The 15,633-nt window shown below is 39.4% G+C and overlaps 2 protein-coding genes across 5 annotated transcripts; both read left to right on the plus strand.

The window, feature by feature from the left end:
• Nucleotides 1-10,071, plus strand: LOC141901422 (phosducin-like protein). 4 transcript variants are annotated; one of them, XM_074788638.1, is made up of 8 exons: nucleotides 1-71; nucleotides 2,450-2,679; nucleotides 4,359-4,484; nucleotides 5,878-6,005; nucleotides 6,496-6,598; nucleotides 6,709-6,822; nucleotides 7,943-8,067; nucleotides 8,944-10,071. In XM_074788638.1, exons 2-8 carry the CDS (start codon nucleotides 2,479-2,481, stop codon nucleotides 9,044-9,046), a joined length of 900 nt encoding a protein of 299 aa, XP_074644739.1. In that variant the 5' UTR covers nucleotides 1-71; nucleotides 2,450-2,478; the 3' UTR covers nucleotides 9,047-10,071. The 4 variants fall into 4 exon arrangements, with proteins under 4 accessions (XP_074644739.1, XP_074644738.1, XP_074644740.1 ...); XM_074788637.1 differs by lacking the exon at nucleotides 1-71 and adding an exon at nucleotides 102-187; XM_074788639.1 differs by lacking the exon at nucleotides 1-71 and adding an exon at nucleotides 130-266.
• A 1,804-nt stretch (nucleotides 10,072-11,875) lies between these two features.
• Nucleotides 11,876-14,249, plus strand: LOC141902423 (THAP domain-containing protein 1-like). Its single transcript, XM_074790136.1, has 2 exons — nucleotides 11,876-12,416; nucleotides 12,981-14,249. The coding sequence occupies exons 1-2, from the start codon at nucleotides 12,230-12,232 to the stop codon at nucleotides 13,340-13,342; spliced, it is 549 nt and encodes a 182-aa protein (XP_074646237.1). The 5' UTR covers nucleotides 11,876-12,229; the 3' UTR covers nucleotides 13,343-14,249.
• Nucleotides 14,250-15,633: the final 1,384 nt, after the last annotated feature.

Raw genomic sequence — 15,633 nt, forward strand, 5'->3', positions numbered from 1 at the left:
AATGACTACAAACGAATGACTGGGCAGCGTTTGCAGTAGTGTCAGTGAATCATTTGTAGAATTATCTAATTGTGAGTATAGACTGACCCTCTTTTAGTTTCAGCAATGGTTCTAGCTAGGCAGCAATGGAAAAAATATAGGGTTCCGTGGAAAATGGGGGACTGATGGAAAATAGGGCGGTGTGAAAGTAAAAAAGGAACACAGCTCACCACAGCCACGGCACAGGGGGGCTTCTTTCTTGTTAGTTAGTTACCTAATCGTTGGTGGTAAGCTTTTTATAATCGGATGGGCTTATGTGAAAATATCCGATTGTGAAACTAAACCACAGACAGGTTACTGACTACTTTCTTGTCACGTCACATTTTCAAATTTGATGGAGCATGGATGATACCAACCACTACTACACCAGTATCCCTATTTAAAAAAGATTTTTTTTTATATAGGGATACTGGTAGTGGTAACATCCATGCTCCATCAAATTGTGACAAGCCTAAAATCTAAAGTGAAGATTTGCTTAGAATATTTGCTGAAACAATGTTTCATGAACTACTCAATTTGAGGACGAAAAATATAAATTTCATCAATTTCAACGAACATATTAGACAATTTGGCTAGAATTAATAACCCCAGTGACCCTAACTTCAGAGTTGCCACTTCTCCGGATTTTTCCGGAATTCTGGATTTTTAAAAAATCCAATTTCATTTCCGGATTTTCGGGAGAAGTCAAATAACCACAAAAGAAAACATCGCGAAAAAAATAAAATCAATTCGGGATTCGACCCTAAACATCAAAACGTGACGGCTCCGTAGAGGGTTCGAAAAAGCCGTATTGTGCTGCCACGTAATGGCAACAACCCTATGAGGTGTATTTGACGGAACCAATCGCTATCTGAAAAAATGATCTATAGGCGGTAATGAAAATGAGGCCTATAACGCGTATTGCGCCAGAACGCATCTCCTGGCGTTCTAATTTCAAAAATTTTTCCTGGGGGAGACCCAGACCCCCGACTTATTTTCCGGATTTTTAGCGTCACATAAGTGGCAACTCTGTAACTTAGCAAATGTATACATGTGCGGACGTTCGTCGACGCTTGAAAATTCAAAAAAGGGGGTTCGTTTGAGCTACCGAACCGCCCTAGGGACGTCCATGAACTCTGCCCTCCCTTGGCTGGGATTCAAACCTACGTGGCGAACACCTTCAGATATTACACGCTGCGTGATGATTTTTAGTGAGCGTTCATCGGCGCATTTTAACTCGAAAAATTCAGGGCTCGACCCGTAATGCATGAGATGCTGATTGTCAATGAATGAGGATGTGCCACATTGTGGAAATAGCCATTACCTACCTTCCAAAATAGGCCTAGTCGTTGATGGGTTCAAGATCGCTCTAGGTGGTCGGAAAACGCTTTTAATTTCTAAAGTTTCAAATTTGTTTTATTCCCATCGTCAGTTGTGATGAATCCGTGGGAGGCCTCCACACCCCACCCCCTTCCGCAAGTTATTCTTAATAATAATAATAATAATAAGCGCAGGTCTCCAAACAAGAGTTTGTTCAAATGCGCTCCAAACTTGGTATTATTACCCCCAGCCTATAACTCTATTCCATGTATCAGTCATCTCTCCCTGGGGAGAGGTAACATCCGAGCCGCTGCTAGGCGTTCAGGAGTCATCTATCAGACCAGGTACCCATTTTCTCCTGGGTGGAGAGAGGCAATGAGGATAAGTGTCTAGCTCGAGAACACTACGGCAATGTACGGGGTTCGAACCCACGACCTGGCTTCCCAGAGCCGAACGCTCTAACCACTCGGCCACACTGCTCCTACGGTCCACCGCTTCTATTCTTATCAAAGTACCTTCATCCGAGAAAGTACCTGCTTCCTTCATCCGAGAAAGTAAGCTCAATCAAAAATAGGCTGGGCCCCCGTTGAGCAACTTACATTTCAAAAAATCATAGTATCAGATTGGAGTGCCTACAGTGCCCCAGCCTAGCAAATTTCTAGAATAATGTCTGGCCACTAGACCACCGACTTCAAGGCTTGTTGTAAACTGCTGAACGTTTTAGGCCTAACTATTGATTGCACTAAACCTAATCCTCTAACCCCAACCTTACAAAAACAAACTAACTGAAATAGGCTAGCTAGGGATGTTCAAAATCCTAGCCATGGGCTTAAGCTAAACTAAAGTGATACCTTGTTTCTCCCAATCAGCCAGGTCCCTGTAAACTGCAATAAAATTTGTATCAGTTCATTTCCATAATTGCCGGGTCTGTTATAGTTAGCCTGATCATGATTTAGAAAAACAGTTATGTACAGGGTAGATAGCTGGCATGCGGGGTCAACTTATAAGCTCAGTAGAGGTGAGGAACAAGGTATCAATTGTTGGTAGCCTTAGCAACATAAGGATTTATTTGGCTTCGTAATTGATTGACATATATTTGTATTTTTGACAGTTAAATAAATATCGTGCAACACCGTGATAATGGCGTTAGGTTTAGACGACAAGTTACTGGGTGAGAAGATGGATTATTATTGTAGCAGTAGCGAAGATGAAGGTGAGAGGGATGATGATGAAGAAGATGCTGGCTCGGATACGGAAAAAGCTGCGGCAATGAAACGACAGTCGGCACCGACATTTATTCCCGAACCGGAGCTGAAAGATTACAACGGACATTGTACAAATGTAGGTTGTCGCGCATTATAATGTCAGTCTGAACCATTCGATAGGCCTACTGTGTGTATCACCATTCTTTGAATTTTGGATCATCAAATCTTCACGCATGTTCAGGACTTCACCTTGGACATTTACTTCCAAAATTGACTAAGAAGAGAAATAAAAATATCAGACATTCAACATTTTGTCCGAGCTCACTTGCAAAGAGCGACTATCAAGACCTCGTTCTACGATAGTGAATGTCTGAAGGTTAGGTTCCTCCAGACGGCAGATTGATAAATTGCAAATAACAAACCACTGACCTCAGTAGGGCCTTTAGTCAGAACAGCATTAGTTAGCATCACTGACTTGGCATAGGCCAACTGAGATAGAGTACTTCAGTCAGTTGGGGGCATCTGTTATTTCAGATTCGCACTACATTATAAGTTTGACTAACTGTGACAAGATTCTATAATAGTTATAGAATATACCAGTTATAACTGGTCGCAACTGGGAGGTTAGGTCACGATCGGAAGCAGCGACTAGTTGTTGTCGGTCGCAAATGTAGTGTATGTCAGTTGCGACTTAAGGCTGGCTTATGTCGACAAGCAACGCGACGCCTACCGACGCAACTGGGTTTATCGCCGATTAGCGGCCTACGAGAGTACAAATACATAGTACAAATTATGACCGCTAGTTAGCGTCATTCGTAATTAGTCATAAACCTTCAAATTCAAGTAGTTCGAAACGTAAACCAAACCTTCAGCACGGCAGATGACTGGACCAAAGATCTAGAAACGAAATTGGTAGAAATATGGTGTGAGCGGCCATCTTAGTATGATGTCGCTAGCACATAGTATTCAAAACAGAATCAGAAAGATAAATATCTTATCTTAGGACTAGCTTTTCTAATAGAAATAAATTTCCCAATCTAATTCAAATTTATTCTCAAAATGCTTATAACGTGACCATCCGAGCCATTGCAGTTGCCAGTAATCTTAACCGACAATAAGCAGGGAAGCAACTGGGAGAATCTCGTATCCTGTTAGTCTGCCTCAGTTGCTGCGAATCAGAGCGCAGTCGACATAAGCTGGGCTGCGATCGCGGTTGCTCTCAGTTGCATTGATAGGAGACTTTGAATAGTATGGGGCCTTTCATTTAGTGTTTACACACTTCATTTGATGATAAGGGACAAAATGCGTTAAGAAGGTAGAGTTACAAAATATTAGTGCCCGGCCGATATGTTCCTTTCATATGGACTAATCTATGTACAAACTTCCTATCAGAATCATAACAATGTTAGGGCCTTCAGCTGCTTCAAAGAAAGCCCTATTCTATATTTCGTGTTTTTTTATCTACTGATATTGTTATTAAGTCACTGCGTTTTCTGTCGCGCAAGATGGTCCATCATTTGTGGTAGATCGTGGCATGTTTGGTCATTACGGATATATGGCAGCAGTTTTGTCTTTATTTCACTCCACAATTTGATTAAAGCAATTCAATTTAAGATTTAAATTGAATTGCAGCAGAAGGATAAAACCCTATCCTACCCCTCCTTGAGTTGTTGATTAATGAACTCTCACAAACCACGCCCTGTCATCATCGTCAGATGAAACCAACGTGCCCCTAGTTTGACAGATTCTCAAGCTGCATCCCGGACAGCCTGTAATTGTTGCTTTGTGTCTACATCTTTATTCTATATTTTCCAGACAGGGCCGAAAGGTGTTATAAACGACTGGAGAAGATTCAAACAATTAGAAACTGAAAAGAAACAAGAAAATGATCTGGAAAGATTGCAATTGGCGAAAAAGTTATCAATAACCTGTCGTTCACACGTAAGTTCCTCTAGAATCAATGCTGCCCTCTTATTAGCGATATACCTGTATACAATTAGCTATTTATTGTCTTCAACCTCTTTTGTGTACTGTCAATAGCATATCAGCCTTGTACGCGTCTCTGCTACCTATTAGATTGAATTTTAAAGTAGATGGCTATTCGTAGATGTATATGGTGATATTTCCTAGTTGAATGGTTATCATTGACCTTTTTTCCATTGTCTTGATCGAAAAAGGAATGATTCTCATCAGTATGAGTAATGAGAATGAGGAGTAGTGAGAATGAGTAAGATACCTCGACCTTAAGACTAGCTTATGTACAAAAGCGGACTGCAGTGGACATAAGCTGGGCTACGATGGTGCTTCCTCTCGGTTGCGTCTGTATATGCAGCCCAACATAAGTAGTATTGACATTTTTCACTGCCACTGTTTCCACTGATTCTTGTTGCTACTACAATTCATCTCATAGTTGGCAATGGGGGCAATATAGCTCTATTTATTTTAATGATCCACTGTTTATGATTGTCCCATGAGTGGACAGTGTCGGAGTGCGATTATCAAACCTTGGAGTAATACTCCAAGATCAAACTAACAGTGAACGAAGGATCTTCAACTATAAGATACAGTAGACTCAGTTGATTGCTGATTATCGTGTGCCCCGGACAATCTATTACAAATTTGGTTACTCCATTGGGGTACTGGCAACATCACTGTGGTAAGCAAGGATTCTGTGATGATCCGCCATGTTCGCAATTGGTTACTTGGTTACCGCCCTTCAATTTCTTCTACATTTCAATTTGATTTCAATCAACTTTCCTCATTATTAAATCAGATTTTAATGAAATCTATACCAAACGCTGAGTAAGAAAGTGAATTTTGATGACTCATTCGATAATTTTCTGCTTTTGATGTGTTGTAAAAATCAAATTTCGATGAAAATGATATAATTTTCACTACGATTAACTCAGTGATTTGTTTCACCATCTGGTGAGTGCCAGTACCTCATTCATCGTAATAACGACCCATCCCTGCTCCATTCGCCCTGGACAAGCATAGTCTACTGTATCTCAACTCATTGTAGCAATCGCAGTTGAACCAGAAGTACCGGTATGAGATATCTCGTAGTGGCAATGGTGTCCAAACCGAGGTAAAATTGCGAGATAGCTCATGTGTTGCAATGGTAGTACTTGGTCGACTCAACTTTATTCGGAGCTGATTTACTCGTATTTTGCATGTTTCGTAGACGTTTTTTGGTCAAACCTTTAATACCGGTATATAATCTTATCTTAAATCGAAAAAGTTCTTGAGGATGGATAAATGCCCTTGCTGTAGGCAAAGTTATTACTGGTATGTTGAATGAATCGTTAGATGTTCCAGTTTGAATATATTTCAGCTCGACGACGAAAAAGAGAAAGAAAAAGACGAAGAATTTATGCAAATGCTCGGCGAATTGGAGGACGAGTTTATAAAACAATATCGACAAAAACGAATCGAAGAAATGAGAAAAATGGTCGAAAGCAGGTTTGGATTTTCACAATCACATCGTAACCCGGGGAATGCCTGCAACCAGTGTGTTCATTAGAACGATAAGAACAACCGCGCATCTTGCGAATCTCGGTGTACATATCAAACGAGATGTGAACGGGAACATGTACTTGATAAGAAACATAACCTTTACAACTAAGACTACTACAGTACAGCATAAGATAATTTTTTTCTGTTTTCAACCCGATATGTCAGAGTCAGTGAACTTGCTTCTCTTTGTGGAAATAGAATATACCTCAATGATATACCACACATATCACATCGTCACTTAGCATTTAATGTTCAAAACTTTTCTGGCTGAGCAATCCCTGGACCCTGTATAAATTTATGCACCTTTGGCGTGATAGAAATTCCACTTGGACGTGAAAATCGCCAAGATGGCGATGGCCTCGTGGACTGCACATTGATACTACCCGTATTAGTGTATGTTCAGATCTAAACATGTAAAGCTTGCGTATATTTTCAGACCTGTTTTTGGTAAAGTTTATCCATTGACTAAAGCTGGTTTTATAACTGCGATCGATAAAGAAAAACCCCAAGTAACAATCATTATTCATGTTTATGAAGATGTAAGTACACACTATGATAAATAGAAAAAATAAATTCCAAAAAATAAGTCTTGAAAATTTCCACGAATTGATGTTAACACCTAAACTTGAAATCGGTTTTATTGTTTTAGAGTGTGGCTGGTTGTGAAGCCATGGAGGGCTGTCTCAAGTGTTTAGCTACTGAATATCGCGAAGTTAAATTCTGCAAAATCAAAGCGTCACAAGTTAGATTAAGTCGTAAATTTGTAAGTATGATTTTTAATGTTCTCAGGAAATCTGATTGAAATTCAGCAAAGGGAGATCTAGGCATTTCTCGAATAAGGAGAGATATGGCAGGAACAAATTATGAGAAAAATGATACAGTAAACCTTGTGTAAGTCGGATTGGCAAAAGTCGGATGATCGCTTATATCGGATGAATATTGATGGTCCCGATTTTTCCTTCTTTTTCTTGGAAAAATTAATATTCCAAAGTCAGACTTTTTTAGTTGGAAACTCGCCTGGTAGTACTTCTCTTGGTCCCAAACTATAAAATAGTTAAAAACTCTCACCAAAAGTCACCGAAATAGCCAGGGCTATTTTCTACCCATAATCAGTTTGATTTCTTTCCTGTTCCGACCCCTGTTTCTAAGTCAAAACCAACATTCGTTATTTTAGTTGCGGTTAGTGTATTACAGTGGAACCTCGCTACAACGAACTTCACGGGACCAGAAAATATGTTCGTTATAACCGATAGTTTGTTATATCCAGTGTGAAAATAAATTGAATTGTCTTACTTGAGACGAAATTGTATACTTGTTATATACGATGAATCCTTGTGTCCGAGTTCGTTATAACGAGGTTGCACTGTAGTATAGAAAAAATAATCCCGAAATATTTCAGTGTTTTAAATCATTTCTTGCAGATGTTGATTTAATTTTTCCGTTGAAAGAAATCAATTCTCAAGTCGTAGTTTTTGGAAAAAGGCGCGAAATCTGACTAGTTCAAATCAGACTTTATTTTCTAAGTGGGGGGAATTTTCTAAGTCCCTAAAGATCCCATTTACGCAAGGTTTACTGTAGATCAAACAGGCTAGAAAATGATGAATGAAAAAACTTGATCATATTTAGTCCTAGCTGTAGCTTACTTGTAACGTACTTCGTGGATTGCATTTAAAACCCATAGTGGTCATTCATTTATTACATGCGCATTAGGGGAGGGGGAGGGCTCAGTGCGATTGCGTATTGTAATGCTTGAAAATGCTAATTTTATGCGTACCCGTACGTAATAAATGAATGATCCCTAAGATCGCAACATGGGTTTATCCAAAATTTCATTCACTTGGTGTGTTAAATAATAAAATGAATGTGGCTTTGTCTTTATATAGTCTACCGTAGGCGTACCTGCTTTACTGATTTATAAAGGCGGCGAATTAATTGGTAATTTTGTGCGAGTATCTGATGACCTAGGTGATGATTTCTTCGCAACTGATGTCCAGAGTTATCTTATTGAGTAAGTTCTCGATCCGTAGGTACTGGTGGTTAGGTGCCAGTACACACCAGCTGACACAATTGCGGTTGGTTTTACATACCAGTGTGGTAGAAATCCTTCAAATTTCACCCATCTTTGAACTGGATTATTGAAATATTATCAATCAAACAAGTCAGCAAATAGTTACAGTCAACTCTCTATATATGTTGAATGCATCGGAACTCGCCAGATTGCCTTGAGATGTGATATTTGATTTGTGCAAAGAGCCTCGTGTTGGCATCATTTCTGGGAACTGCGTGAAGTAAGGTGACAAAATATGCTTTCAAAAATACAAGTCTCAGTACTTCAGAATTGCCTACGGGACATCCCCCTGAAAATCAAGTTTTGCATTTTTGAGTTACGGTGCTTAGACCTATGCGACAGAGTTGATTGTATAAGATTGACATTTCCACTTACTGAGAATAGTTATTTACCAATGGAAAAAGTTAGTCCAATTTTGATTGAAACATAAGAAGAAATTGAAGCACCACCTGAGTTAACAACCGCCCTGGTATGAATCTGGCGGAATCCTTGTCAGTACCCTATTTTAAGTATTTGTGCGAGATTGGGAGAAGTGGGCAATTCTGACCCATTCCTTCCTTACGGACTAAAGTTGTAGTTGAACGAGTTCTTCATCTGCCACTCTTTTAGACAAATGGTTTTAAGGCACATTATCACTAATTAAGTGAACACTATTTTAATTGTCAGTTAACTGGAAAAATAATTCTCTACGAATTCAAAATCATGGTGGAAAACCAAGGTTTGCGGAAAATCAAAGCACTCTGATTGTATATAGCATGGTCATATGTATGTATAAAATAGTGTCTTAGTTTAAACCATACATTGTTTTCTCTTCAGGCACGGAATTTTACAAGACAAATCCTTAGTAGCTGGACTAATGGGACCGAAAATAACTCAAGAAGATGATGAGGGAAGTGGTAGTGATTTCGATGTGGATTAACCACATCGATCCGTCGATCATTACGTGTCTTAATTGTCATCTGCACAAAGCAACTTTCTGGTGTCTTGACCATACCACGGCCATCGCTGTATTTTCTGTGTGGTAACAACGTGTATTAATGACAACGATAATTACGTGTCCGCGGTGCGTATTTATTGCTCGGAGAGCAATAAATATTAGGGGGAAGAAATAGATGTGCTGGCATCAAGGTGATGCCAACAGTGTATTTGAAGAGGGCACTATAAGCGTTTAAGGATAGTGATTGTCAGTGTTTGTTTAAAACTTCATACATTTTGTAACACCTGGTTGGAATCTCTCGATTTATTAATAAGATCTTAACTGATTTTTTAAACGACAGTATCCTGAAAAAGACCAGGGCAGGCTGTATGCAAGTTCTGCTATGTACGTATACAGGCGCGGATCCAGTTCCTTCGTATTCTTTATTTCAAGAATTTCAACGTTACTTTTCAAAGTGCTAGGTACATTTTGAATACATGAGATGATCAATTAGTGCCTGAAATGATAGATCTGAATGCATGAAAATGGGACTCATTTTTAAGATATTTTGGGGGATGACTAGAAGGGCACCCCTCCCCCTTAGAAAATCCTTGATACAAATTTTCTATGAATGCGTGAATTGAAATACATGTGTATGTGAATTTTTGATATTACGGCTTATTTTGATCAAGTCCTTTGAGAAAAATCATTGCAAGTATTTTAAATTCAAAAATGTCATTGTTTTATATATACATTATATTGAATGTTTTATTGTAAGTTGTAAAAACATGAATTGTAGTACATTTTGTTAGTTATATAATTTATTGATCAAATGATACTAGTCATATTTGATACTTAATAATCAAAAAACTAGGTGATTTATGTCGTAGTAAGTTAAGAAAAGTGGGGAAGAGATCAAGAAGCAAGAAAAGGTTTGAGGAGGAGGGAGGGTGTTTGAAAAGCACGATGGAGAAATAAGTAGCTAAATTAATTATTTGTACCTGTTTATGTGTAGTAATAAAACTGAATTACGATGTAATCAAATGTGCAGTGATTAGTTCATGCCTTCGAAAAAAGTAATATACAGGTTTAGATAGGCGACGAGCCTGGTCAACTTCAAGTTGGGCAAAAATGTGAACTGGGAGTTTGGCGTCTTCAGTTTGGGATATGGAAAAGATTGTATTTTCGGGACGAAGCTTTAAGTTCATTCAAAGTCATGACTAACTGTAAGCACCTTCGGCGCGGCAGGAGTATATATCACAGATCCATAGTCATCAGTTTCATAGTCCTTGTACATGTACACAGCTACAGTGTCCGTTCTTTAAACATCAGTGTGGGAAATCCCATAGGCCACCAAACCACCAGCGGATGACTGAACCCGACCACCAGGGACGGATCCAGAGGCGATTACCTACTTGCAGGTGAAGCCCCTGGATAATATTTGAATCTCTTTCCTGGATAGGAGGGTTAAGTGTACTTATTGTACAGCTTCCCAACGTAGATACTTCGGCTATTTACGTGTATTATGCCCATTTATACACGGAATGCGTCTCAGCCCAACAAATTCTCGGCTATTCGAATAAGTGCCGCACCTCCCTGCCCAAAATAATTCCTGGATCCGCCCATCGCAGTTATAATTTCGCGACAGGTTTCCGCTTGACGGCACAGTAACGTGGTGCTGCGCTGCCGCGGATCTTGCGGGAGTCTCCGAGGCGGGTAGGAATTCCGTGGGAGTCAATAGGGATAAGGCCATCATGTGTACTTAAGAGTAGCGAAAAGTAGTAGTCGGAGACGACAGGATAACCGCCGGTCACACATACGGGTAAACATGACAGGTGTATTACTGTGAACGGTGCTGAAATTTGCTCACGGGCCCCGGGGGCGAGCGGTATTTCAAATGTTTTTCAAATTCCTGCGATCACGGATTCGTTGCTCAAATGGACCAGTGGTGCACGGTAGCGCCCGTTTGTAGGGCCTACCCAGGACATACTTTGACAAGAGCGACTCGGTCCTCATGCCCGTCGGCGGCTGACGGGAGGATTTTTACAATTCAGTGACCACTGCTGGCAAATCTTGGTTTGCGGACTGCTGTTCTATCAGTTGTGCGTGGAAAAAGTGCCATCGTATTTTCAAAAGGGTGCAGGAGAATTGCGACGGTATCACGTGCCCCTTTGAATCAGCCGCATGCGCTCTCGCCGATTCTTCTTTCATAGGCGTTTTTATCTAGATGTTGATTTGTCAAATCAATTTACCAAAGTAAATTCTGCGCATTTATCTACTTGATCCATCAAATCGATTCAGCTAATCAATGCATTTATTTAAATGATTACTCAAATCGATTTGCCTAATCAAGCAAATCGCTTGTGGAGCGATTTGCTTGATTTGTCAAACTGATTTTAGTAGATTTACATGGAGAGTAAAGATGGCGGAAAAGAATTCAGCAAGTCTCCCAGCACTGGTTACTAATCCGCGCGTTTATCTAACTGCAAATCGATTCATCAAATCAGCGAGACAGGTGGATTTGCAAATCCAAAGCGATTTGCTTAGATAAAAACGCTTATATTCTTTTTCAATATAGTATATTTGCATTGAACTCAGTCGTACATTCCTGCCATCTATCTCGAATTTGGATAGACTGGTTGCCGGTTGAATTTTTCGCCATCTAGGAGATAGAGACCGGCAACCTGTCTATAATATCTATATTTTTCGATATTTTGACTAGTGGTAGGCCTACCTTAAAAATGAATAGATATCAAAATTTAGATAACCATTTGGAAAGAATGTGAACTAGCATTTGAACACTCGATAAATAGCCAAACATTGACAGGTCACATGACCACATTTGTGGACAAAATGGCGGCGCCCATGGTGTAAAATTCTAGAACAAGCCCGAATGGAATAATCCACGAATGATCGATCGTTTTTCTAAACTTCAATGCAGAAAAAGGTTGAAAGCCTGTCGTTCTTGCATTAAACGACACAAATTTCAATTATAAGCCGACGATATCTGGTCAATCGCTGTACCTAGTGTCTAGTGTACATGACAGCATAAGAAAGATCAAGCTGCTTTTCTTTTCTTTTGTGTCATCAACGGTGGAAGAATTTTCGGCAGTCTCTGTAAAAACTGATTGATTGTTTGACTGACTTTTGACAGTTTTGTAAGTTTTCTCTCTTCTCTCTCGACACATGGGTAAGGTTTGTGTAGCCGTTGGTTGCCACAACAGGCAAGATGTCTCGCCAAACTTACATTTTTACCGAATTCCTGCTGCCAGCGCCACAGCAAATAGGAGGTCACGATGGATAGCGGCCATTCGACGAGATAACTGGACCCCATCACCTCATGATAGACTTTGTAGCAGTCATTTCATATCAGGTAAAAAACTTGTTCAAGTATCGTTATTCAGACATTCATTGAAGCAGACAATGATTAATCCCAGCACCAGTAGCTCCAGCTTAGGGAGCTACTGCCGTGAGGTGTCCCTAATGGATATGAACCTAACCTTACCATAACGCTATTCATTCGTATCACTAGCGCCACACAGTGGAAAGGTGACGTAAACTGCAGTTAGACCATAGCGTCTTATAAATGGAAAATGCTTTGAAAGTGCTTGAAACTACTTTCGATTTGAGCAAAATTCCTAAGACTCCTTAAAATCATGTCAACTTTGAAAAATAGGCAATTAGAAATTTGTTATTGAATTAAGGCCATGTTTAGCCAGGGGCCGCCAGAAATTTTGGAAACATGCCCATTTTGTTAGTTTTATTGTTATATTCTATTATCGTTTTTATTGAGGTTTCTCTCTGCCGTGATGTGATTAGACGCCTTGCCCCTTACAAGTCTTATCTAATTATAAAAGCTGACCCCCAGTGATTAGGTCACAAACAGAAGCATCTGTTAGCATAGTTGGAAAAAAACCTTTCGAATTATATTTTTCAGGTCAGAAAAACGATCATCCATTTTCGCCCGATTACGTTCCGAGCATATTTCAACATTCTCCTTTCGACGAAAAGAAAAGCTTGGCGAGTTTCAAGCAATTCGAAGAGATGAAAAAGCGTAAAATAGCGCACAAAAATCATCCCGTTCTGAAGCTCGGAGAATCCGATGAAATCACGGAACGGTCGGTATCCGTCAAAAGCGAAATGTCATACACGGAAAACTGTCTCATTAGTGCATCGGACAACGCGACATCTATCGGTACCCAAACCGAACTAACCGGCGCGCAAATAGAAAAGATTTTACGAGAGAATCAGTTTCTAAAAAGTAAGAATTTATGCGAGAATGATCCGGCCCTAGTTTAGTGCTGATACAGAATGTCTCATAAGTGGAGACATGTATGCACATAATAATTCTCGGAAAGAGAGCATCACAGCACCGGTACCTAAATCTGGAACTCTCATCGGCAAAAATCCGACGATCAGTTTCCGTGACGAGCTCCAGAAACAAGTGAGGATCAGTGTGGAGATGTGCTTTGGTCAGGGCCAAATATCTGAATCTGCATGCTTGAATGTAAGCCATGTAAGAAATGATGGATTGAATATATATACACGTAACACGTACGAATTAGCTATTTTCATGTATGACTCCTCTTCTTTTGACTCGATTTTTTTTTACTCGCATAATATGCATTCTGTGGAATTACAGTCATCATTCAAAGTCCGGTTGATAATGCCATCTTTTTAAATGCCACTCCTCGCTAACGCCACCGTTTTGTGATAATAATGCCATATGCCAAATTATATCATATTTTATAACATATATATTGTTATATATTATTCCAAATTCAACTAAAGAAAACATTCTATATTGGGCCTCAGTGGTGATACGCTAAAACAGCTTTGAATGTCGATTGAAAATTTCCATTGTCTCTAAATTCGTTAGAAAGATCAACGGTCTCAACTGAGTTCCCAGACTCGAGTTAAGCTACCGTAGACTTTTAATTGTATTTTCTCCGGAGATGAACAGGACTTAGGATATTAACTTGACAATCCGATATGGAGACTATGCTTTTTTCCTATAAAGAAAATTTTCAAATATCTGGAAGAACGTTGATTGGGTTTGCAATGCCTTGGGGCCATCGGGAATGAATGAATGAATGAATGCACCTGCTATAATAATCTTTATTCATCTAAGTAATTACACTGCAGAAGTTTTGTATCAATTGTTTATCGATTGTTTCACACTCAATAGATATCGTTTAGATCTAAGTTATCCTAAGAAGAAATTTAATCTCTCAAACATCTTTTGAAGGAATTTCCCAATACGCATTATAAGGGACTGTTGGAGTCATGATTTAATAAATCTAATTGTATTACATGCAATGCTCTGATTGTGCTTCCAATCATATGTATTAGGGGATGAAATTGATTTTTGAGGTTGATCGTTCGTATGCGGCATAGCTAAAAAGGTGATATCGGCTTCGATTTTCGCATCTACATACGTGGTTTTCGCGTGGGATCACTCGCCCCTGGTTCATCTACCACTTTCTATCAACTGGTCATGGCTTAAACAGCGATATAAGAGCATTTGCTATTAATACATGTACTAGGGTTATTCTCGTAGGGGATTTAATAAGGTAATATCTTTCCAAATTTGTCGATGTCTTAAACTCTACTGATTATATGTAGAAATTGTGTTACGACCCAGGCGCAGATTCAGACGGTAGCACCGTAGGCACGTGTTAGGTCCCTACTATCGTGACAATGTCGCCCTTTTTCACCCTCAATGTAAAAAGGCCACATTCAGTCATCCGTAAATCCTAAAATTAGAAAATGGCACATGTTTACAAGTCTAAAATTATGTTAAACACTTTTAGTCGTCTCTGTCAATCCCAAAAGAAGCGGGCACATTTTTACCATGACCTCACCCGTTTCTAACATCACCCTATTTGGTATTATTAATCCCTGCTACTTCCATTCTACTCCCTCCTTTACTACACTAATCATCCCTTAAAAGTCCTTACATATTAAATATAGTTACTAATGCTGCTCTTTCTTATCAACATACTCCCTCCTTGTAACCCGAACCATTTGCATTCAGTGTGCGCAGCAGCGCACACGCTATCGTGCTCACACACTATCTTTTCCCATACACATAAAACCCTATAACTGTTGCTTCTACAGTATGATGACAGTTAATGTACCATTAAAATTGAAAACTTCGTTAATACGTACATTTCTCACGATAGTCGTAGTGATGCTTCCCCGAAGCGGTTACGTAGATCATTCCATGTTTGAAGTAAGTTTTGTTGAAGGTCCTACGGTCTTCGTTTTAGTCATGCATAGTTTTAAGTTTTGCCTGTGTGGGTGTTACTGAAACAAAGCACGGCTAAAACGAAGAGTGAAGACCTATGCACACCAGTTAAATTTTGTTAGTTGTCGAATAAACACTATAATCCGTGTATACTGTGGATAAATGAAGAAATCCCACACTTCGAATTTTAAAATCATACGATCAAATTTATTATAATGAAACCACAACGTTTCGGCTGTTGACTAACAGCCATCATCAGGTGGAATGACCAGAAAAACAAGTTATAAAGCATATAAACTCACAGGATCTAAAATAGATATCCGAAACCAAAAGCCTGAGA

This window comes from Tubulanus polymorphus, chromosome 3 (assembly GCF_964204645.1).
Source record: "Tubulanus polymorphus chromosome 3, tnTubPoly1.2, whole genome shotgun sequence".
In the NCBI taxonomy this organism is placed as follows: domain Eukaryota; kingdom Metazoa; phylum Nemertea; class Palaeonemertea; order Tubulaniformes; family Tubulanidae; genus Tubulanus; species Tubulanus polymorphus.

Excerpts from the sequence above, each read along its gene's own strand:
- LOC141901422 (XM_074788638.1), top strand. The coding sequence starts at position 2,479 with ATGGCGTTAGGTTTAGACGACAAGTTACTGGGTGAGAAGATGGATTAT. Across the intron at positions 6,006-6,495 it reads AGAAAAATGGTCGAAAGCAG|ACCTGTTTTTGGTAAAGTTT; the intron begins GTTTGGATTTTC and ends GTATATTTTCAG. Across the intron at positions 6,599-6,708 it reads TTATTCATGTTTATGAAGAT|AGTGTGGCTGGTTGTGAAGC; the intron begins GTAAGTACACAC and ends TTATTGTTTTAG.
- LOC141902423 (XM_074790136.1), top strand. The coding sequence starts at position 12,230 with ATGGGTAAGGTTTGTGTAGCCGTTGGTTGCCACAACAGGCAAGATGTC. Across the intron at positions 12,417-12,980 it reads TAGCAGTCATTTCATATCAG|GTCAGAAAAACGATCATCCA; the intron begins GTAAAAAACTTG and ends TATATTTTTCAG.